A 24,898-nucleotide genomic window follows, 5' to 3' on the forward strand; every position below is an offset into this window, starting at 1 on the left:
TAGTTACACATTTTATACAAGAATTTTTGAAAAAATTGGCAGGTGCGACCATTAAGACAAGAATTTTTAAAACCAATAATTATATTACTCAGAAAAATCATTTGTAACTAAAGTGTATTTTGATAAAAGTTTAAGGCGCACGTAATAATCAAGTACGAACCGTGTTTTTTAAGTAAGGTCCGTTTTGTTGTAGACACTAGTAGTTCGCGTGCATATCGCAACGAGCGTATGCGGCGTGTGGCATGCCTCAAGAACAACTGTGCTCAGTTTCAGCTCTGTAGCTAACCGGTACGGTGCTGTTCTGTGCTTTCAAAATGTTAAAGACTATCAACTCGCCCACCGCGTGTGAGGTTCGGTCAGTGATACGGTTTGTCAGCAAGGAACCTGTCTGCTGCAGAAATTCAAGATGACCGTGACAAAGTCCATGATGAGGACCGCTCCGGTCGCCCTTCTTTGATTATGGACGGTTTGGTGGCTTCAGTTGAATTTCCTGACGTGTCAAGATCAGTGCTTTATAACATTGTTTCTGAACACCTAAAGTTTAGGAAACTGTGCTCCCGTTGGGTCCCGAAACTCTTAACAGAGGACCACAAAAACCAAAGATTTGAGTGTGCGATGAAGTTCTTGACTCATTATGATGAAGGTGACTGCTTCTTGAGTCAGATCGTAACTGGAGACAAAACATGGGTTTCGCATATCACGCCCGAATCAAAGCAACAGAGCATGGAATGGAGACTCACACACTCGCCTGTAAAGGTGAAGGCCAAACAGACTCTGTCCCATCGCAAAATCATGGCGTCGGTATTTTGGGATAGGCATGGTGTTTTGTTGGTCGACTTCATGCAACGACGAACCACTATCAATGCAGAAGCATACTGCCAAACTCTGACTGAGAAAGCTACGCAGAGCTATTCAAAACAAAAGACGCAGCATGCTGACAAAGGGAATCGTCTTTCTCCATGACAATGCAAGACCTCACACTGCAGGTCAGACTCGCGATTTATTGGACAGTTTTGGCTGGGAAGTTTTAGACCACCCACCCTACAATCCTGATGTTGCGCCGAGCGATTAGCATCTGTTCCTCCACCTCGAGCATCACCTCAGTGGCAACCATTACAATGACGACGTGAAAACGGCCGTGAACTCTTGGTTATCGGAGCAGGCGGCAAGTTTCTATGAAGAGGGAATTTTAAAATTGGTTACGTGGTATGATAAGCATTTGAACAAACTTGGCAACTATGTTGAAAAATAGAGTGAAGTATGTACTTTCTGAAAATAAATTTACTTTTTTGAAATAACCTTTTGTTGTGTACTTATTTTCAAATGGACCTTACTTAAAATACACGCCTCGTATATACATCAAAATAACTGACATAGTCCAAAACAAACGTATAAATAAATTTATGCAAGTATACGTACGATGCATGGCAATTAGAGTATGGTTCCAGTGTATGGGACCCTCACCAGGATTACCCAATTCAAAAACTGGAATGAAATCCAAAGAAAAACAGCACAGTTTGTAGTTTGACATGGTCGCGGGACAATGTACAACTTATTCACCACTGATATAAGTTCTCGTTTGAAATATGTAAAAGGCTGTAAGTTATAGCTCCTCAGCAACGTCGCTGGGAAATAACAGTACCGCACACACTTGTTTACTAGTACAGTACGGCTTTCAATGCCTTGCAACCAGGAGTACACTGGTATAAGAACGCACAGGCAAATGGCGACAAAATCAGCTACAGAGAATCTAACTCACAATTAAAAAAGTGAATATTTATTCTTGTCACTGGTAAACATTGAAAGAATCTGTCCTTTTTTCATTTACATTGTCATGCCATCAGTTGCCATGGTCTGCTATAATACATAAACATTCTGGTAGTGGGAAATTTATGAGTAGGTAAAATCTACACGTAGGTACACCCCTGCTTGCATCTCTTGTCGTTAACAAGTGAGCCTCCCCATGTCGTGGAGGTACGATGTAGGTTTTTCCCATTTCATATTTATAATGTAGGTCTGCTCTCGCAGAAATATAAACCGACCTGGAATGTACACATGCATGTGTGTGTTTGCGAGTGATTACTGCATTGTAGACATGTGTCAGAATGCAAGTTTTCTTTTCTTTTAGGCGTGTTCGTAGATTTTAAAAAAATACTACAGTGAACAGTTACCGGTAGTAATTTTCTGAAGCATTTATTTATGATAATGGGTAATTACAGAAACTATTCAGCAGTCTTCAAGCTAAACATAATTGTCCTCGCTGAACAGTACGGGAACAGAGTTGACGAAAGAAAATTTTCCGTGCGTGAAAGGTAGTGTATAACTGCAGCTTCCACCTTCCAATACTTAATTTCTTATAATTATTTTATTATTTACATGATACTAGCGCTTTGCCCACGGCTTCACTCGCGTCATAGTTGAGTAATGTCCCATTATATTTTGTATTTCCCATATTCATTTGAAGGCCACCGAACCATCCTTTCATCGACTTTCGTAAGAAATGCAAGACATGAATGTAAATTATGTGTTTTCCCGTTCCGGCTTCGACCGGAATTGAAAAGTTTCAACTGTATTCAGAGTTCGCTGCTAAATGAAATGTAAAATTCCCTGTGTCCAGAAGAAGTTCCGAAAATTCGCCAGCCAAAAATCACCACTCAAATAGACTCATTTTTTCTCAAAATAAGTTTGTGTACTTTAGACCACAAATATGACTTTTTTACACATGCCTTTGCCTTGTCAGCACTAGTCCCTCTTGGTATCACTGGTAAAGTTTGACGACAATCTCCCGAGAGTAACACTGCAACTCCACCCATTATATCTTTGTTACTCCTTAAGTCTTGGGAGAGTATTATCGAGAGCCTCAAACCGCATTTATGTCCCATTGTACTTACATCTCAAACAATTTTACACTCTCACAAAAACCTGGGCCGTGTTAGACTGTTTAGAAATATAACAGATGGGAGACGCAGAGCGAGTAAGATTAAGAGGTAGCTTGAAGGCTGTGTGCGGTTACAGACTCCCTCCAGTAATGTTGCGGTGATCCCGGACGATGCGGCAGCTACAGCAATGTTTCTAGTACTTCTGACTTTTGCCAATAGCAAATTTATCAAGAATGTTTTCCCGTACAATCTGGAGCATCTAAGAATAAGATTCTTCCACGTTCAGACTGTATGTTACTAAGGATTTTACGATATACTGCAAGTTGTTCTGTAGTTAAAGATTTTTCGCTGGTAGTTATCGTTCCAAAGACTGAATATCATAATTGATTTCTTCTAGGTATTCTCTATTCTTTTCATTTCCTGACCTTACGGGTTGATGTAAGCCATACTGATTTAAATTCTGTCCTACAAATAACACTGCGTCTTCGATTAATAATAGACATTGGTTGTATACTTCTGTGATTTAGAGTATAATCTTCCGCCTGCTTTCCTGTTTGCCATACGATGTCCTCTGACTAAAAAATCTTTGAACTTTTCCCAATGATTGGCGGGATCAGAAATTTGACAAAAGGCTAGCATAACGAAAAGTTCATACTTTATAAAGTTATTTACTCAATGCCACTTCTTCCAGAGTTAACTCCCAATGTCTGTCATTTTCTAATAATCCCAGAGCTTTGCATGCACCTTGGAATGTAGGATGTAGGACACCAACAGTTTTTATTCAACAAAACAATTTTGGTCCTCAAACTTCGTGAAGGAGGAGTCAGAAGTGGTAGCAATCTGTATTTGGATGAATAGTACATACCCTTGCTAATGCAGAATCATTTTTAACTCCTGGCCAACCTTCAACGTCATCGCCTCGTTTTCTTCTTATGAATTTATTCTGCCATGGTACAGGAGAGATTATGCAAAAGAATCCGTATCACATAAGTTGAAGAAAGCCAAAAGAGTATTTTTTGGAGGATTTGTGACTTTTTCTGTCAATTTATCGTAAGTGCAATAAACACGTTGCCCGTTCCTAAGGTGTACATCGAGATGGAAAACTGTAGGATGTCTTTCATGAATAGGAAATCCCTGAATTCGTCATAATGCCTCTGAGCTACTAAAATACCTTTCCGTTTCATATAATTTTACCTCACCAAGTGCTTCATTTTGTAGTGAAAAAGTGGCTTGGTCGCAGCCTTTGTTGATGTAGTTACATGCATATTTAACCGACTTAACAGATCTTCTGTGTTCCACATTAATGCGAGCTTTTAGCAAGCGAGATAGAACAGGATTTAAAGGCACTACCCATCTGTTGTCAAGCTCTACACCGCTGATCTGCACTGCGAATCCTCCAACCTCTGGAGCCAATCTTTTATACAGCGGATAACCATCATGGGCAGTTTGTGTTTGACGAAGAAGTGGTTGTGGGTATCTCTTACTGCAACGTCCATCCTTCATGCAAGGTGCATTGGGATTCATAAAATCGATTGATAATATTGTGTAAAATATGATATTTATTTGGTTCAGGAATTTTGACACAAATGGTGTTATAGACCTTGTTAGATGGTATGCTTTCCATCAACCTCAGTAATATGAGGTAATCCACGTTTCTGCCATTCTACTGAGTACATATAACAAACCGCATAACCAAAAATTCCTGCTTTATTGAAGAGGTCCATTAGTTTTTCACCTTCAATCTGAATACCCTAAAAATGATATCGTGCCGATTGTAGTACTTTTGCCGTTTCCAGATTGCTTCCGATATTTCAATCCACTTTGGATCACACGTAATTGTAATAAAATGATCACGACTTCCATAATGACGTACGTATGTAATTGCATCTTGCATGTGTTCGTGCATGCATCGAGGTCCTCCGGTAAATGATGAAGGCAGAATTACTCTTACCTCCAGTCTCTCCGTCAATAACGACATACCTTCGAACATTAGACAGCTTTGCTAATGACGCATTCGCGCGCCGATCATAATGAAGGAAGAACGGGTATTGGTTAGCCTGTTTTACCAGTACTACGGATGAAATAGTTCCTTTAAACTGTACGTGGCTGCATAAATCACTAACAAAATATGAAATGGTAATAATTCTCCTTGATAAAACAATATTCCTGTGTTTAAAAAAAGCCGCCGAAAGGCAGATTCGAACCTGCATACATGAGGGCTGCAGTCCATTGTCTTAACCGTTGCACTATCAGCGCTCTGTAAAGTAGTTACTCATTAATTTACTGACAAACATTCATATTTGAAGGCCCATTGTTAATTTATTTTATTCGTTAAGGACTTGGTTGATTACAGTCCTGAAATACACTGAAGCGGAGTGAATTAGCGCGTACATATATGTTGGAAAGTGCTGTGGCAATTTTTGATGGGCTAAAGCCAAAAATTCATGTGCGCAAGGGAAGTGTTTCATCTGGAAAATCTTGGAAATAAATATATTTCCGTTGACTTTTCAAGAAATGCACATTTTTCTGCACTATTGAGAAGATTTGGAAGATTGAATGAATATATATGTAGAATATTTTTCACAAAACCTTGTAAGAATGTATGTTGGTGAGGATAACCGCAAGCGCCTCACACATGCACACAGAACTCAGTTGACGACACGGAATAAGGGAGGACGCTAAATATGACACGATCAACTATAAGGTAAACAATTCCATTTTCCTTTTAACCTCGCTAACATACATTCTTACAAGGTTTTTCTCCTTTAAAATATCTCATTTTCGCTTATTTTCTTCTTGTTTCAGACTCATTACAATAGTCTAACTGCAACTCAACTTCAACTATGGTTATTTCTCAAGAGTTCCCCCGATTACTGTACTTTAAGAATCTTATAAATCTCTAATTTTATCTTCATGATTAACAAGCATACACATCTCCGACATAAAGAAGAACCCTTACGCCAATTTTCGTCACTTGTACACCGACTTGTTGGAAATTTCAACCCAACATGAATGAACATTTTATTTTATCACCATAACTATCACATGTGTTTTAATTGTCTTGCCATTTTGTCAAATCTTTTAGCTGAAGATTTTCCGTAATCGGAACGAAACATGTCCTATTTAGTATACATCCAGAGATTAAGCTGGATAATACCATGTAAATAATAAAACCATTATAAGAAATTGACAAGTATTGGAGGTGGGAATCTCCTTATAACTTGACGTAAGTAGTGTACAACTGCGTAAATGGCGGAAATTAGATAAGCTAGAAAAAACACAAACTATTTAATAGGCGAGTTTGTCAGCCGTGACGTCAAGTGATCACAGCTGTTCAACATGGCGGGATCCTAGTCCCCGGAGGTAGTCTACGCATTGTCAACAACAATGTATTCAGTGGAAGTTGTACCGACATCTCACAAATGTGACTGTTGCTAAAATGCCCATATGCCATACACTTATTTAAATTGCGCTTTCATAAGCAATTTACATTACAGTTCCGTTTATCTGAATACAGGTGCAACAAAGCAAATGCAGTGTGCTCGCAGTTGTGATCAACAGCATTCTGTAAGAAAGAAGTCAGCTCCTACAGGAACCTATGTTTATATTGGTCTGTTTTAAGATCAACTTTGCAGTGTGGGAGTGAAAGCTAGATGGACCCAAGATGTCTCATTCATGCATTAGAAGTAAAAAAATTAAAAGTAATGAAAATGACTGTTGGTACAAACAGGTGGGAATAATGGCAGGAGGGTATTCTGAATGAGAAGAAAAATGTTACGTTAGGAATTAACTCTATGGATGAAGCAGTATGCATAAACTGGCTTTGGTAGTTGGTCATTTGAGGCGAGTGGAGGATAGGTTACCGAGGAGAATAGAGTCTTTGTCGTGGATGGTAAGAGAAGTATAGGGAGACACATAGAGAATTAAGGAGGCATTTAGTAAAGTCACAAAGGCGTAACAGTCTATAATGAAGATTAGTACTGGAAACAACCATCAACATCACAACCACCTTTCCTTTGTTTCCCCAACAGCTTTTTTTTTTTTTTTTTTTTTTTTGCCATTGCTTGCAAGAAATATGAACTCTTTCCACTCAGATATTCCATTCTAAGGTTGGCAGCATTCCCAGAATCATGGTGTCCACTCCCTAAACATCAGTTTTGCAAGCTCTTCGAAATGCATGCGTACAGCATATTTTCACAGTAATTAATATTCTAGAACACTCAAATACAATAATTATTATTGTAATTCTCTTTATGCCCCACTAACTGCTTTTTACAGTTTTTGGAGACCCCGAGGTGCTGGAATTTAGTCCTGCAGGAGTTCTTTTATGTGCCAGTAAATCTACCAACACGAGGCTGGCATATTTCAGCACCTTCAAACACCACCGGGCGGAGTCAGGATCAAACCTGCCACATCGGGGGAGGGGGTCAGAAAGCCAGCGCCTCAACCATCAGAGCCACTCAACTCGGCCCAAATACACTTAGTCTTGTCATAAATACTGTTCAACTTTTGACTGTACTGTACAACCAGTTTTTATTGAGACAGTTTCCTTTCCCTGTCATGAGTCACCTTTGGCATTGGAAGTCCAGGCATAGAAGCAAGAGATTGTTTTTCTGAAATGTTTATGAAGTAGTGTGCTGATGCTGACTGTGGCATGTCATGGTGTCGATGAGAGCTAAGAGTATAAGAGTAGCTGTTAACAGCCATCCACACGATAGGGAAATCTGCACCTGATACAGGTAAACCCCGTTGTACGCAGATTCGTTATCCACGATTTTGCATATACGCGACTTTGGATTAAAGTCTAGTGCTGCCATCTGTTAACAGTACGTGGAAGCTCTAATGCCTCAAGGTAGGTACAGACATGCGTGGCGAACTATGTAATGTACACTAGGTCACGCGCGAAGATTAAACAGGGCAAGCGCATCTCTACGCACATCTTCTGTCGTGTTTGTCGAGACCTGAATAGTCAGCTCCGGCCAGTAGAACTGTGACAGGTTTTGTATTTAAAACGCCAGGTAAAAGGTAAGAAAGTGTGCCTGTAGACTGCAAGGAGCGTGTACCAAAGTTGTATTCGTTAGAAATAAAGTTAGAAGTTCTGGATCGCTATGAGAAAGGTGACCGTATTGTTGAAATTCAGCGTGCTTTGGGACTTGAATGCACTGTGAGAATTATTTGTGACAATGTGGAATCAATTCGAAAAACTGCTCGACCTTCTACTAACTTAAGTGGGACCCTAGTGACGAAATCTCGCTCCGAAGCGATGGAGAGAATAGACTGGATTGAGGATGACAACCAGCAACACATGCCTCTCCCTAAAGCTGCTAATCAAGCTAAAGCCAAGAGCTTGTATGCAGAGTTTGGTTTATTATTGCGTGTTTCAGTGATAAATGTTTAAGTGTATAAAGCTTGCATTAAAACGCGTTTCAGAAACACGATAATGGTTACTTTTTGTAAAAATAATAAGAATCTCTGCTATGTTAAACTTATGTGAGTAAACAGAAAACTAACCCTATATTTTTCATATAAAATGACTCGATTTACATGAATTCGGTATGCATGGCAATTCCCTGGAACGTAACTGTCGCGTATAATGAGGTCTATCTGTATATTCAAGACGTCAAAAACACTGAAAATTAGTAGAATGCTCGTGTACTGCACCATTAAGCGAATCCTCGAAACCAGGACTTTGATGACTTGGCCAGACCAAGAAGCCCATCTCCAGGATCCCAGCAAATGTGAAAGCAGTGGCAGCTCATATTCCCAGAAATCCAGTACGGAGACAATCTATCCTGGCTTGTGAGGAAAATGTCTCAGAAAAGAAGTGTCCCATGTCTTGCATAGTAACCTTGGGTTGAAAGTTTACCGGCGAAGCCCAGAGGACTTCCTCAAAGCCCAGCTGATGATGCAGAGGAAGCTAAAATCACACTCATGAGCACAGGAGAATTCCTTTCACAGAAGAAAAAATGTTCATTGTTGAACCTTTTAGTGCTCAAAATGACAAAGCTGTACGCTTCATCTCGTGAAGCCCTGCAAGAGCTCCAAGGATCCAACAAAGCCATCAGCCTGCATCAGCAACGGTTTGGTAGGGTGTGAATATTCTTGAAACACTGAGCTCCATTTCTGTGAGGAAGGGGTGAAGATATCAGCGAAGGTCCACAAAGACACAATGTTCAGCCAGTAGTATAGCCCTCAAGCAACAGTCTTTAAAAGTCAAGAACGGAGTTTCCAGCAAGATTCAGCGCCAGCACACAAAGCCAAAACCATCTAGGAGTGGCTTCAAGCCAATGTTCCCACTTCAAATGTCCAGCTGATTGGCCTTCCCCCCATCCCAACCCCAATCCCTTGGATTACAGACTGTGGTCTGTAATTGAGGGGATGGTCTTCAAGAAGAGAAACCCTACTATCGACAGATTGAAGCTTTCCCTGGTGAAAGCAATGGCAGATTTCCCTTTGGAGACTGTGCATGCTGCCATAGATGAACGGCTTAAGAGACCTGCCGCCTGCATAAAGGCAAATGGCTAACATTTTAAGAAATAATTGGCACCATACGTTCACATTAGGTGTAATAATCATAAACGTATTACAAGGAGAATACAGTATCTTTAAATATATTAAGTTTGTTTTCAAAACCTAGTAACAGCATTTATAACAAGACTAGGTATAAACAAGAAATTAAAGTTTAGCATTTACATAAGCAAGCTTTATAATGAATGCACACATAGCTAATGGAAAAATATGTTACCTGTGTATAGCCAAGATCAGATCTCATCCGCTTTCGAGAGCTCTCAGGAGATCTATGATAGCTTCGATCGTGACCGGAATAATCCACTTCTTCCTGCAACAATCAACATATTACATCACTATACATAAATGTACATCATAATTATAAAAATAAAAATATAATGGAAGAAAGCAATAAGTCATGAAAAACTTGTTATAATATAACAGAAGTAAACTAATGGCTGGGTGAAAAATTACAAGAGGAATAACTTCCTTATAACTCAAACAGGGTTCAACAACAGATCCCATCCGGGAGATCGTGGGTTCGAATCCCACTGTCGGCAGCCTTGAAGATGGTTTTCTGTGGTTTCCCATTTTCACACCAGGCAAATGCTGGGGCTGTATCTTAATTAAGGCCACGGCCGCTTCCTTCCAACTCCTAGGCCTTTCCTATCCAATCGTCGCCATAAGACCTATCTGTGTCAGTGCGACGTAAAGCCCGTAGCAAAAAAAAAACAGATCCCAGAAATAAACACACAACATAGATAACAAAGATTAGAAAAGGCGTAAGTCAGCATAAAAATATAACAAAAACAGACTACTTTGATTTGATTAAAACTGGGTGAAAATTCAAGTGGTCACCTTTCCTATAAAGGTGAGTCTCAAACTGAATAGCTCTTATGACTGACAGAGCATAAGTTTTCACTTAAAGACAAAAGTAGAATTCTACAGGATGAAGATACCAATTTCAGAAATTCCATATGTATTTCCCCTATATGGGGGCTTTGTTTATTCGATTCCTGACCCGGACGAATGACTGGAAACGGGCTGTGTATTTTTCATTTAAATAATGAAACTATTAATCTTGTTAGTTCTCTAAACTAGATCTTACAAAATGCTAAACACCAAATACTAAAGAAAAGTTCTCCATATTGATGTTTAATAACAATATCAGGTCACTAATGTTTTCAAAAATAATAGATCATATGTAGGACCAACCACACTAATACAAAAATATTTTTTAAGCCAGATGCCATTAATAATAATAATAATAATAATAATAATAATAATAATAATAATAATAATAATAATAATAATAATAAATCCAGAATGTATAAATAGGAGCGCCATGAATGTGAATCTACGTACATTGGAAAAACACACAGAAATTTTAAAACAAGATATATGGAACATCTTTATGCCACCAAATACAACAGTTTCTCTGCCACGAGTAACCATCATAAAGATTCCGGACACCACAATAGACACATCTTACTTACATACTTCCTTACATACTCCAATATACAGTTTGATTCAGGAGCCCCTAACATACACATGCAGTGTTCTCCCTAGGACCATTTTAGTGGGCGCACCGCCATGCCGGGCTCATCTAAAAAACCTAGATAGGTGCTAGTTTCGTAATATTAATATATATTGGAGTCATTGCGTGCTCCAAGTCAAAAAGTAACTGGTGTTTACTTACTGGTGTTTATAAATATAAACATACTAAGCAATTAAATTAATGCCGGGCCCGTCCAACAAAATTCGAGTAACCTCTCAAGCATCAACACGGACGCACAATTTGAAACTCACTCCCCCTTCCCCTCCATGCACCACCCCACCGTTACAGCATCAATACTACTCTAGGAGTAGCAAGCTTAGTCGTTAGACACAAATGGAACAAGTGGTCCCAGCTAATGTCGACAAGACAAGTAAGTTCGTCCACTTTCATGGGGTAAACACTTTCACTCTACAATTATCATCATATTGGGCTCTACATTCAACATTCTAATTCCCTTTTTTTTTTTCCTTTCCAGTTACAGACAACTCATATTCCTCCCCAAGGTTGAACAATGCGCCAATGAGAAAGTTAATCAACAAGAATGACTTAATATTCCAAATTTTTATCCCATGAGCACTAATGAATGATATCAACAGTATGTTTCCAACATACATGCTTCAACCTTAAAACATAACCATGCTTTTTTCTAAAGGAATATTCAAATGGATTCAAACCCAACATGATCGACTAAGGGGGGGATGATGGTGAAAATGCAGTAGTAAGTAATTTAATTGAAAACAAATGCTTAATATTAACACATTTAAATGTGACGTGGCACAGCTATTTGAAGAAAGTCAGTCTACAGTTTTTGATAGAAAAATAAGTTATGTAATAAATGTTAACAATATCAATTGTTAATAACAATATGGTAACATTAAACAATTTAGGAACACACAATTTCTCAACCAATAGGCACACTGTTATGAAACTTAGCTAAAACAGTCTTAAGGGTTCAATTTACAACTTGGACTAAAATTAATATTACTGTTCCACTGATTAAAGTTTAATCATTTTTTTGGTACGGACTGTTTTTTAATGTATATTTTTCCATGTATTTTACCACATATCACTTGTAATACACCCCTGATTTACTTCATTTTAGTCCATTTTAAGCAGGTTACCTATACACACAAGCTGAGAAAATTTGAAAGTTCTATCTTAAATCATCAAGGAGCTGAATGTTCCTAAAATCTAAAAAAAATACATTTCTAGAAGAACAGGTTTAAAGTTTACTTTCATAGACTTTGCAACTTTTCATTGAAAAATACAAATTTTATGGATGTTTAAAACCTTCCTGTGCCATAATCAGGGTCTTCCTCATCTTTTCCTGTCTTCTGTGATCTTGTAAACTGCCTGTGATCTTTGGATGCTTTTGTCAATGCTGCATCAGCCTGGCAACCTACTCCTTGTCCAACAATCTCAATGTTTTTGATGTGTTCATCCCTGTATTGGTCCCTAAAAGCTCTTAACACCTTCACTTTTTCTTCACTGCCATCATTATAATATACAACAGCATCATATGTTGCTATCTGAACAGTTTTAACAGCACAAAATGTAGTTTTTGAGCATCGCAGCATTTTTTTTTTTTTTCACTGCAGTTCTGTGTACCTCTATGCAAGCATTTTTCATAAAGCGTTGGATGTGCAGGATCTCTGTACACAGGCTTTATTTAATTTCAAGCTACAGAAGGTAAGCAATGCCTGTGGTCATATGCCTCACCAGCCTTCTTAGCTTTCCAATACCCACACCATATGTTACTGCCTCTGGGGCACAACATATGTTGTGGATGCTCATTGGTGGATAGCTTATGGAAATATGAAGCCCAAACTGCTCTTTTCATAGAATCTACACTTGTTGAGTTTTCTCTGATTGCTTTTCCATAATAAACTTGCAGAGTGTCTATTCCCTTGCCTGAAAGCCTACCTTTTACACCCAACAAGTTTCCATCCTCTAGTTTTTGCCACTTCCTACTTTATCATTTCCCTCAATATACTGCCTAAATACACACTACATTGTAAATAAAGAGTTAATTTTGGAGCATAAAATGCTAATACTTATCAGTCTATAGCCAGAAGTATCTTGTTCACAAGAGTTATCAGATTGCGACAGCAAGTTTGAAAATATATCTCCTTCCTAGAAGCACTCTCATCAAGAGAACCGCCAGATGTATCCTGGGTGGTTTTTCCTTTAGTAAAGATTCCCGGCAAACTTGAATTTCTTCCTTTGTAAACAGTGTATAATTGTGGATAATATAAGCACAATCAACTGAAAACTGTCACATTCACCCTGTATTTACAGCAATAATGTATTCACATGAAGTACTACTTCCAGAAAGGACAAACTAACCTCCAAGACATGTTTACATTGTTTGTTCATAAAATAAGTGCCAGTAATGCTAGTAACTCCTATAACTTCAACAAAGACATTGGAATACTGGAGTATACACACATCAGAGATACAACAATACTGAAGTATGCAAGCTCTGGATTGAAAGGAAGTTGAACGATAAGCAAGTTGAGGAGTCATTCAACTGTGCAGGCGCTGATGTATTATTTTATTGCGACGAAAATAATGGTCACAGAGTCATAAAAACTTGGTAACATATTGCCAATATGTGGCAAATTAATATAGTCATATTAATTCAAAAAATATTTTTTTGCATAAAATCACCATTCCCCCCCCCCCCCCCTTTCCCCCTCACCAAGGTTCGATTTGTAACAATTCTTACGACTTAGGCGACCGTAACAGTTGAAGAAACCCCAACTCACGCTGTGATAATTCTCTAGTCAATACAATTGCAGAAACCCCAATTCACACTGTGATCAATCTACACTTTGGATGTCTAGTCATTATAAAATTAAGTCATTCATTGTTCATAAATTCTGACAAAAATTAATGTACATATTGTACACTATGTAAAAAGCATAAGACCATTGTTAAGTTTACTATTAAGTTCCAATGTTTATAGTTTTAATTTTTGACCTTAGTATTAGGCTGAAGATGCCCATAAATAGGGCGAAACATGTCGCTAACTGGTGTTTATCATTCATGTAGAATTTAATCACTAAAATATATTTGTATTGAATAGGTGGACACAATCATTTTAATCTTGAAAGAGTTTTACTTACTGGACACTGCCCGCATTTAAGCGACTGCAGCTATCAAGCTCGGTGGGAGAAAGTATTAAGAGTACATAGTTGCCCAATACATACTCCAATATACAGTGTGATTCAGGAGCCCCTAACATACACATGCAGTGTTCTCCCTAGGACCACTTTAGTGGGCGCACTGCCATGCCTTTTTATACAGACCGTCCATCTACAAAATCTAGATAGGTGCTAGTTTCGTATTTAATATATATTTGAGTCATTGCATGCTCCAAATTAAACTGTAAATACTGTAAAACATTTATTTCGTTGATAAATTTCCATTATTGTCAAGCATAACTGCATCAGTTACATTGGAGCTTTATGTTTGCGTTAAATATAACATACTCTCGTCTGCGAGCGGTGTCTGGATTAGCGTGGATTTGCATGAGAACACTCGATTCCTTACGAGATAGTAGCAGACTATCTCAATTTACTAAATGTCAATTGGGAAGGTAATGTGAACAACAAGAAGCATGATCAACAAATGGCAAATAAGTTAATATGGGAAGGGCAGCTGATTCAGAAAGTGATGGAACCAACTAGAGGGAAGATTAATCTGGATGTGGTACTTGTAAAACCAGATGAGCTCTACAGAGAAACTGAACAGATGGTATTAGTGATCACAGATGGTGTTTTTGTAGTAGTTAAAAATAAATGTGAAAGGAAGGTATTAATATTAGGACTATTAGGCAGTACCATATGGCTGATAAAACAGGCATGAGGGAGTTTAAAAAAAGTAAATATGATCACTGGAAAACTGTAAATAAAAATGTAAACAGACTCTGGGATGGGTGTAAAGCAATTGCTGAGGAATGTGAAAGTAGGTTTGTACCTTTAAAGGTGGTAAGGAATGGCAAGATCCACTATACTATAACAGAAGTAAGTAAGTAAGTAAGTAAGTAAGTAAGTAAGTAAGTAAGTAAGTAAGTAAGTAAGTAAGTAAGTAAGTAAGTAAGTAAGTAAGTAAAGTAATGTTTTATTTATCCTGGCAAAGTTAGGGATGTACTCCCTTTCTTACACTTAACCAGTCTTAACCTAGAACACTTAATAATAACTACTGATGACAATAATATGATAATATGGACAATCGTAACAGTAATACCATTAACAAAAGTAACCACACTTTAAAAAAAAAGATCATATCATCTATATAAATCGTACGTAAAGTGCAGAATATAATTATGAATAATGAGTACTAAGAATATAATTATGAATAATGAGTACTAAGAATATAACTATGAATTGTTTGTTTTGTTTGTTATTTGCTTTACGTCGCACCAACACAGATAGGTCTTATGGCGACGATGGGACAGGGAAGGGCTAGGAGTGGGAAGGAAGCGGCCGTGGCCTTAATTAAGGTACAGCCCCAGCATTTGCCTGGTGTGAAAATGGGAAACCACGGAAAACCATCTTCAGGGCTGCCGACAGTAGGGTTCGAACCCACGATCTCCCGAATACTGGATACTGGCCGCAATTAAGCGACTGCAGCTATCGAGCTCGGTAAATAACTATGAATGAGTACTAAAAATATAACTATGAATAATGAGTACTAAGAATATCATTATGAATAATTACTATAACAACTACTTAAGAAAAAGTTTAGAAAATATATACATTTCTACAGTACACCGAAATATCGCCTTCAGTTGAGAGGTGAAGAGAAGGATTAGTAAGAAGTAGAAGAAGAGGAAGAAGAAGAATATCTGTGAAAGGAAGAGGGAAATGATGAAGAGGCGGTAGGAGTAGGTGTTTTCAGGTCATAATTTGACGATTCATGCATGTTTACCTAGTATTTCGACACAGGCATGTTTAAAAGCTAAGCTGCTGGACATGCTTCCGACGTCCACTGGTAAGAGATTCCATTGTAGGGCTGCGGTAACGGTGAATGATTTTGTGTAGATTGCCGTTCTGTGTAGAGGAAGGGATAAACACATGGTGCTGCAGGATCGGGTATTTTTGTTATGGTCTGTGGAGAGGAGCTTCATTCGATCATGGAGATCGGCTGGTTGAGAACTTAAGAATAGTATGCAAGAAGCAAAGAGTATGAAGTGTGCGTCGTTCTTGCAGGCGAAGCCACCCGAGCCGCGTGTAAGACGGTGTGACATGGTCAGCGTAACGAAGTCCACAGATAAATCTTACACAGGCATTCTGAGCGCACTGTAATTTCCTTCCCCAGTCTACTCCTAGGTTGTTGTAAACTATGTCGCAATAATCAAAATGAGGTAATGCGAGTGATTCAACAAGAATTTTCTTTAGTTTAAAAGGGAAAGTGAATTTGAATTTACTGAGACAGCGTAGCGTTCCGTATATTTTCCTACACACAGATATAGTTTGGGCAGACCAGTACAGATGTTCGTCAAATATTATGCCAAGATTTCTTACATTTTGGCTATACTGTATGGGAGTACCACTTATGGACAACTGTGGTAACGCTGTTCAATTGAGCTTGCAAAGTAATTTAGGGTAACCAATAATTATTGCCTGGGATTTTGATGGGTTTAATTTTAATCCGTGAGTTCTGGCCCATATATCTATGGTCATCAAGTCTTCATTCAGGCGACGTGTTTCTGAGTGTAGGTTTTCGGGTTTGCTGTGTATATATATCTGTAGGTCAGCAGCGTATAAGTGGTATTTACAGTGTTTTAATCCGGAAGATATGCCATTTATACACAAAGAGAAAAATAGGAGGCCCAGTACAGATCCTTGTTGTATTCCTACGTCGACCGTACGCCAATTTGAATACTCGTTGTTGGTAAGTACACACTACTGGCGACCTGTGAGATAGGATCTGATCCACTGGAGTGCACTCGCGGAGAAATTTCAACTATTTAATTTGGATACAAGTATGTCCCTGTCAACAGTGTCGAAAGCTTTACTAAAGTCCAATAACGCTAGAACTGTCGGTTGTTTGTTGTCCATAGCTTGCCTTATGTCATCAGTCACATGTGTTAATGCACTGCAGGTGCTGTGTTTCGATCTAAAGCCGGACTGGTGGATATCAAGAAGATTGTGTTGAATAAGACAAGTCGGTAATTTGCTTGTGAACTATGAATTCTAAAGCTTTTGACAATATGCATAAGATGCTAATCGGCCGTTAGTCACCGACGTCCTTCGCCAGTCTTATTTTCGGAAGCGGGCAAACTATGGCCATTTTCCATATTTCCGGATAAGACCCCTGTTGCAGTGAGACTAAGGAGGAGCTGCAGGTTGGAAAGAAATAGAGTTTTGATGCTGCTGATGATGCTTGTTTAAAGGGGCCTAACATCTAGGTCATCGGCCCCTAATGGTACGAAATGAGAGAAAATTAAATGACAAATCAAAAGTCAAAGTCCTCCACTGACGAGAATGAAAAACATGAGGACGAAGAATGAATGGATGGATATGAATTGTGGACCCGACCCACAGTACCTGAACTGCACAGAAGCTGGCGTAAAACAATAGTATTACTGACCAATGGACTGCTTCTTTAGTACTAGACTGAATCGATGCTTGTAGTCGCAATGGGTCCAAAATACAAGTTATCGGCCCCACACAATGGTACTTGACGCTAGAAAAGTAGAACCATGGGATTTGTCATGTTGCGGTACTAGTGAAAAGTAGCGCAGACTCGTCGTATTCCACACATTATGGTACTACTCACAGGTAATGAAATTCTCATATGTATTACAGACCTACGGTGTTTCGCACATTGCGGTGCCATTCACAGGCAACACAAACCTATGGTGTTCATCACGTAAGTGTACTAACCACAGGGACTCGTACTATCCCCTGGTGTTCACCATATAGTGGACACTAATACTAAGCAAGCCAGAACCATGGATTCCCTCATCCCATGGTGTCGCTCATATAGTGCTACTAATCACATGTACTATAAAAGCCGTCGTGCATTCATTGCTACTAATCACAGACCTATTTGGTACCTAACATAGTGGTACTATGCGCAAGTAAAAGCGATCCATGGTGTTCCCTGCGTGCTGGTACTAATCACAAGTAGTTTCATGGTTCTAATATTAACACCCCTTGGTCACCCCTTTTAGTCATCTCTTATGACAGGCAGGGGATACCGTGGTTGTATTCTTCGTTTGCATCCCTCATCCACAGGGGGTAAATAAGAGTTTTCACACCAGGCAAATGCTAGGGCTGTACTTTAGGGCCACGGTTGCTTCCTTCTCATTCCTAAGTCTTTCCTGCCCCATCGTCGCCATAAGACCTATTTGTGTCGGTGCAACGTGAAGAAAAAAGAAAAAAAGAAAGAAAATAAAGAGTTAGAGATGGCTGTGGAAGTAAGGAGAAATTGAAGAAACTTTCTAGGAACTTGAATCTAGCAAAGGTGGTGGTGATTATTGTTTTAAGAGGAAGTACAACTAGGCAACCATCCTCTATATAACACTAATCAGAAGGAAAAAGGGAAGGGGTCCGACACTTCGAAAAATGAAATTATCGGCCAAAGGAAGACAAGGGCCACGAAAGGCGTGAAAATGAAAGACTCCCTAGCCCTCGCAAACCTAATAGCGTCGGGGTCGGAAAAGAACAAGAGTTGACCAAGGGAGTTTGGATAGGATAGATGAAAGCGAGGAGCCTGGTACAAGTAAGTGGAAGCAATGCCAGGACTCAGCTAAGGGCCCCGTGGTCGCCAACCCACGCTCCAAAGTTCAGAGCCCCTGAGGCCCCTTTTAGTCGCCTCTTACGACAGGCAGGGGATACCGTGGGTGTTATTCTACCGCCCCCACCCACAGGGGGATTGAATCTAGCAAAGAAGTCAGCTAAGGATAACATGACAGCAAGCATAACTGGTGGTCATACAAATTTTAGTGAAAAATGTAGGAGTATGTAGAGGTACTTTAAGGCAGAAACAAGTCTCCAAGAAGGACATTCCAGGAACAAGGGGGAGAGTGTATGCGAGGATCGTCAAAAGGCAGAAATATTCAATCTGCATCCAGCTCCATGGCTAAATGGTTAGTGTACTGGCCTTTGGTCAGAGAGGTCCAGAGTTGGATTCCCGGCAGGGTCGGGAATTTTAACCATGATCGGTGAATTTTGCTGGTACGGAGGCTGAGTGTATGTGTCGTATTCATCATCATCATGACGCGCAGGTCGCCTACGGCCGTCAAATCAAAAGACCTTCATCTGGAGAGACAAACTTGTCCTCTGACACTCCTGGCACTAAAAGCCACAAGCCATTTCAATTTACTAGATTCCTCATGACGTCACTAACCCGTATGGTAAGCCCTGGTGTTTGATTATGAACGACGAGTAGAACATATTGTTCCGTGATAACACTAAAATAGTTTACCTGTCTGATATTACTGTTACTGCCCTCTGTGGAACATGGGTAGAGATAGCGGGTTCGAACTCTACAGAGGTCGTCGGATTTTTGAGGGGCGACGCTCCACGTCATGATGTCTGCCTGTAAAATATCTTGTGACATATTTTGTGTTTACTCGACAAAATTCACTAAAATTCAGCCTTAGACGCCCAAGACAGATTCGGTTTACTTGGCCATCTAGTAGGTTTAGAGTAAAACGGAACGTCAAAATTGACAAGCAAATAGCCAGATGGCACCAAATTACAGTAAGATGTTTGCACACGGTACCTGTGGCCATATTAATTATCATCATCATCATCATCATCATCATCATCATCATCTATGCCCTGAGGGGAATGGCTTGAAATTTTTATCCAATTCATTTTTTATATAATATTCCCCACCCGGCTACTCATTCCTCCCATCCGGCTGACGAAAATTTCTGGGGAGAATACCGACATGGTTATATGGCTATTCCCCTGCAGGTGTACTGTATGATAGTAATGATCAGTGAGCACATTTTCACATGACTCTGAACCCTAGTACAATGTTATATCATCCGTTCACAAAATATGACTCCTTGAAATCATGAAACAATGTCCTTTACCTTTAACTATGTTAAAGCATCATGTCTCGTGACCGCATGTAACGAAGAGGGGAATGAATGCATTAAACTACGTAACAATGCAGTAAATGTCTTAAACACCGAAGCTGACAGCGTATGTATTCTGCTCTCTTCGTACATCCAGCACGTTTCCAGCAGTGTAGCGTAACGGATGTGGTTAGGCGTTTGCCTAGTAATCGACGGAATGTGCCAGCGGCGATTCAAATACTGCAATCAAATATTTTTGCATCGGTATGATGTTTCAATACGTAAACACAGGTCCAGGTTTGCCACATTCAAACAATAGAATGACGCTGTTATTCATCTTGTGCCCTTCACATACTCCGCTGGTTAGGGCCCGAATGTACTGTAATCTCCACTATCATTCAGCATGTTTTCCACAGAGTAATACGTTGACGTGCTCCTCATTTATGGGGAAATAAGACAAAACACGTGCGAGGCACTACGTCTGCACGAGAAACGGTATCCCGACAGGTGACACCCGGCTGCTACAACATTCCGCTGAGCTGGAAGACACCTAAGGACAACAGACTTGATTTCCAACCAGCCACCAGTCCGCGATAGACCCGTTACATCGGGTGAAACAGAAGAGGCCATTCTGGAGGCAGCTCGTAATAATCCACACACAAGTACAACAGTGACTGAACGACAGGTGAACACCAGCCAGCTGTCTGGTAAAAACTGAGACAGGCGGCCCATCATGTACAATGGAGAGTGAATGTTTACAATAGAGTAAAATAATATATTATTATTGGTCCACCTTTTCAATACAAAATGAAAATTACATAGGGACTAGTTTCGACCTAGTAATAGTAATAGTGAATGTTTGGTGTGGAAAGTTGGGAAACGCCTGATGGTACCTTATTTGAGGGCCATTGGACTGGTCCATGCTACCTCCACTTTCTGCGTCAGGAACTCCCACTGTTGCTGGAGGATGTGCCCTTGTATGATCTATTAACAATGTGGTTGCAACAAGATGGAGATCCACCACATTTGACTTTGCCCATTCGTAACCATCTGAATGAGGAACTACCAGGGAAAAGAATAGGAAGGGGAGGCCCTTTTCCTTGGCCTGCCAGATCACCGGATTAACGCCATTAGACATGTTCTTGCGGGGACATTTAAAGAGCTTCGTTTACACTCAAGTACCAGAAAACCCCGACCAGCTCCAGTGACTTATCACGGATGCCTGCCGAGCAATTACACCAGGAATGCTTGAGCGCGCAAGATAATCTATTGGACACAAGGCACGAATATGCATAAACCAGTCATCACATTGAGCATTTGCTGCGATAAAACACTGTCAGGGCAGTTGTGTTCCTATTATTTCTGATCTCTATTGAACCGTTCCATTCATGGTCATAAGAGATAATTAAAAAATGCAGATGAGACCACAAAGGAAGGACATTAGATTTGATATTATTGTGTAATAGCACGCAACATTGCGCGCTTTTTAAGAAAGCAGAGCGTCAGTAGCGAGCTGAAGTTCCCAGCATGAACAATCAAATTTATGAACCCACACTAACCACTTATCAGCATCTGATGCTAGCAAATTCATGAGAAACCGCAGGGAATTTAGCTTGGAGGGAAACAAAACTCAATGGATATTTCTGCCTACACAAAGAATAGCGAGATTTGGAAATAGTATTTGGAATGAGCATAATTTTTTGCCCATTTTGATATGCCACATGACTGTATTAATAATCTCAACGAATTAATGAATAATTTTCTCATGAGTGAATTTCCATTTCTGCATGCACGCTTTCGAGTGGACCACACAGGAGGAATCTCGCGGGCATGGGTAACGCTCGTTCATAAATACAACCCGCGAGGAGCATTCCCTGTGCGCATCGCTGACTGAAAGGTTCATGTGCGACGGCAACTCAACAATGGGAAGACAGCCTTTGTCACCACGCATCGCAGTTAGAGATTGCACTGTCCTAGTGGCATGTAACAATCTTGCGAGATGTAAATAGGAACTTTATACAGCAAACTGATTGATTTTCTTTGGAAATATTTCTTTGCCATTAAGTTCTCCACGCAAAGTTTTATACAACAATCTGGTGCTAACGAGTTCTCAATTAGTGTTACAAGTTAGTGTATGCCCGGAAAGACAGTATTGCTTCAATTATTTCAGATTAATCTCGGTCAATTTTAAGTTTCATTTCTATTGGGAATCGTGTGACTGTTTCATAAAGATAAACTTAAAGATGGTAGATGACTAAGGGAATAAGTCAGAAGGCAAGATGAGAACCTAGGCATCGAAATAAAACATGGTATTCCTTGCGGTTCTCTAACATCACGAATTCACCGGATACTGCCAATTCATCATGCTGGGAGCTGTGGTATGTGCAAACAACAGGACATCCTTCACCGCAGTGAGGCAATGAACGAGGACCTGCTGGCAATGCACATCATATCCAGTCGAGGCACCGTTAACGAGGAGGCAGCGATCAACTCACCAGTACGAGCATCAAGCTGAAAAACGCAGATTCTCGTGATGTCACCAGTCACGAACCCCGGACTGCTGCCTTCCATCCACAACATTAACATGGCTTGCTAAGTCTCATGTCCGCGAGGAGAACTGCTCAGATGTAATCGCAGATGCAGGTCAGGCCAAGTCTAATTTCTCAGCATGGAGCAGAGATAGAATAGCTTCAACAACTTAAAGATGTAAATTAACACTTTTAGGTTAACACGTAAATAGTAAATGTGTCCTCGGGCACTTGTACATAGATTTATGCACAAGGCGCACACAGTTAGGATAGTTTAATTTGCATGCTAGATTTCATGATTTGCTTTCATTTGTGTCATAACTTGTTGTAACTTGTCACTGATAAAAAGGGTAGTTGCGCAGTCTAATGTTTTAATAGGCAGACCAAGAGTTTTAGGGCCTAGCTAGAATGCATGAGACATGTTTAGATGTAAGTGGTTTATTGGCAGACGTAATACTGTAAGATCTTCTATATTTCCTTAATGCACCTGGGGTCTTGCACGAATTTGAGTTGCCATGAATTCACGCATAAATAAATAAGAAACGAGAAACATGTGTCTGAGAAGCCCAGAAATGATACATAATAGCCCTAAATTGTGCGATGAACGCTGGCATAAGAAGTGAAATGATAGTTATGTGTGCAGGTAAATGCACGGGAACATATAGGAATAAACGCTCTAGTTGAGGTTAAATTATGAATAAACCTAGTGTGCTGTGTTTCGCACTGTATGAATAAGAATACGTGTTGTGCTTACACGCGAGTTGTATTAATAAGAGCCCTGGTAATTAGTGATCTTGAATGGGGCTAGTATTGAAAATGACTGGTATTTCGCCTGTTGATTTGTTTACTACTTGTCAGCTGCTCATAAATCACCGCAGTTCAGCATGGTGCTCAATTCGGAGGCAGGCTCACAGGGTCGCTAAAAAAGGAAAGGTTACCGATGTAACTTGCTAGGGAAACACTCTAGATGTCTGGCTGTAACAATGAAGATTCTGTCTAATGAAGCGATCTTTGACCTGACTCTTACAGGCGTTTTAAAAGTAAAATTTATACACGGGTGCTTGTACCTTTCGTACATGTATTTTGAGATCCATTATCCGTCTGTACATTATAAGTAAAGTGTTTTTCAATTGTATCATGCTTAGAGTTGTTGCAGGTTGTTCTGCGAAGTCACGAGTTCGAAGCTTTTATGTCACGTATTTGTGTTGCATGTTTTAGTTTTAATTACGTGTGTGATTACTTCAAGTCCTGTAGTATAATAACAGTAGGGATGAATTTTTATATTATTTATGTGAGCGAGTTAGCTATCTCTTGATTCATTATTGATTTCATTTTGTTGGAGGTTAGCCTTTGTCTGAGCCAAACGCATAGGATGGTAACGCGATTGCCGGTGCATCTAAGAATGGAGATGCAAAGGTTTCCCCCACAGTAGTTCTGACGACAACCGAAGATTTTATTTCATAATATCGGTATTAACGAAAGTATATTTGTATAAAAGTTGTTTATCAATTTATATATGAGCAATCATGCTCTCATTTTGTAACAAATATTTTGTTATTGTAAACCAAAATTTGCAGCTCACGTATTTTATTATTTTAGCTTGTGTTAGTGTATAACCTGATCGCACAATTCCTCTTCATTTGTTTTTTATTGTTTCTTTTTTATTGTTTTGCTGATCCACCTTACCCACTTACCCTCTTTCCGACAGTTATGCTGTGCTGCAGAAAAGGATTTACGATTCAGGTAAGCTATGTGCCGAGGTTATATACAGTTTGGTGAGTAAGTTTGTCCACTATAATGTACCTGATCAGTTCTCAGCATTTGCTTGATAGCGACCAGGGCATTGTAGGCCACAGTATGTGTCCGGCCTGCTAACTAATCGGCCCTTCTTAGAGCCACAAATACATTCATTCTCACACAATTTGCATTAAAGCGGGTACTGAACTTGCATTGCGTGCAGTAAATATTAAACAAATATTTCAAAAATTTGTAACCATCGCCCCAGACTTGAACCTCCCACCTGACATGCAAGCCCGCTCTGCCACGCCTTTGCCAACCACACTACGGTTCCGTAAGGCACAATGGGCAGTTTATAGCAAGTATTAGGTTTACTGCGGTCACAATATCAATTTAGAGTTTCGCCGGCGTGTCAGGTTCATATGATCTAGAAGGCACACGCATGTCTTCCCGGGTTTAATACGAGTATAACATTGCGGTGTCCTATCATGGTGAGGCAGTAAATACCAAGATATCCGGTTGTGTTGTCTGAGCATACTGGCAGGGCAGATGGAAGTATGTACATTGGCTGAATCTTGCTGCATACATAAAACCAAGATGTACCAGCAGTATACTGTTTCAACAATAGAAGAGTGGCAGGATT

At 39.7% G+C, this 24,898-nt stretch overlaps 1 protein-coding gene across 2 annotated transcripts in view; it reads right to left on the bottom strand.

Annotated features, from left to right (window-relative positions):
- The window catches only part of LOC136878841 (uncharacterized), a 322,409-nt gene that overhangs the window by 201,114 nt on the left and 96,397 nt on the right, over positions 1-24,898 (bottom strand). For both annotated transcript variants that reach the window (XM_067152369.2, XM_068229033.1), the window contains exon 5: positions 9,625-9,717. In XM_067152369.2, coding sequence (XP_067008470.2) covers positions 9,625-9,717 — 93 coding nt within the window. The remainder of the gene's footprint in view (positions 1-9,624; positions 9,718-24,898) is intronic.

The sequence above is a fragment of the Anabrus simplex genome, chromosome 8, assembly GCF_040414725.1.
Source record: "Anabrus simplex isolate iqAnaSimp1 chromosome 8, ASM4041472v1, whole genome shotgun sequence".
NCBI classification, from domain to species: Eukaryota; Metazoa; Arthropoda; class Insecta; order Orthoptera; family Tettigoniidae; genus Anabrus; species Anabrus simplex.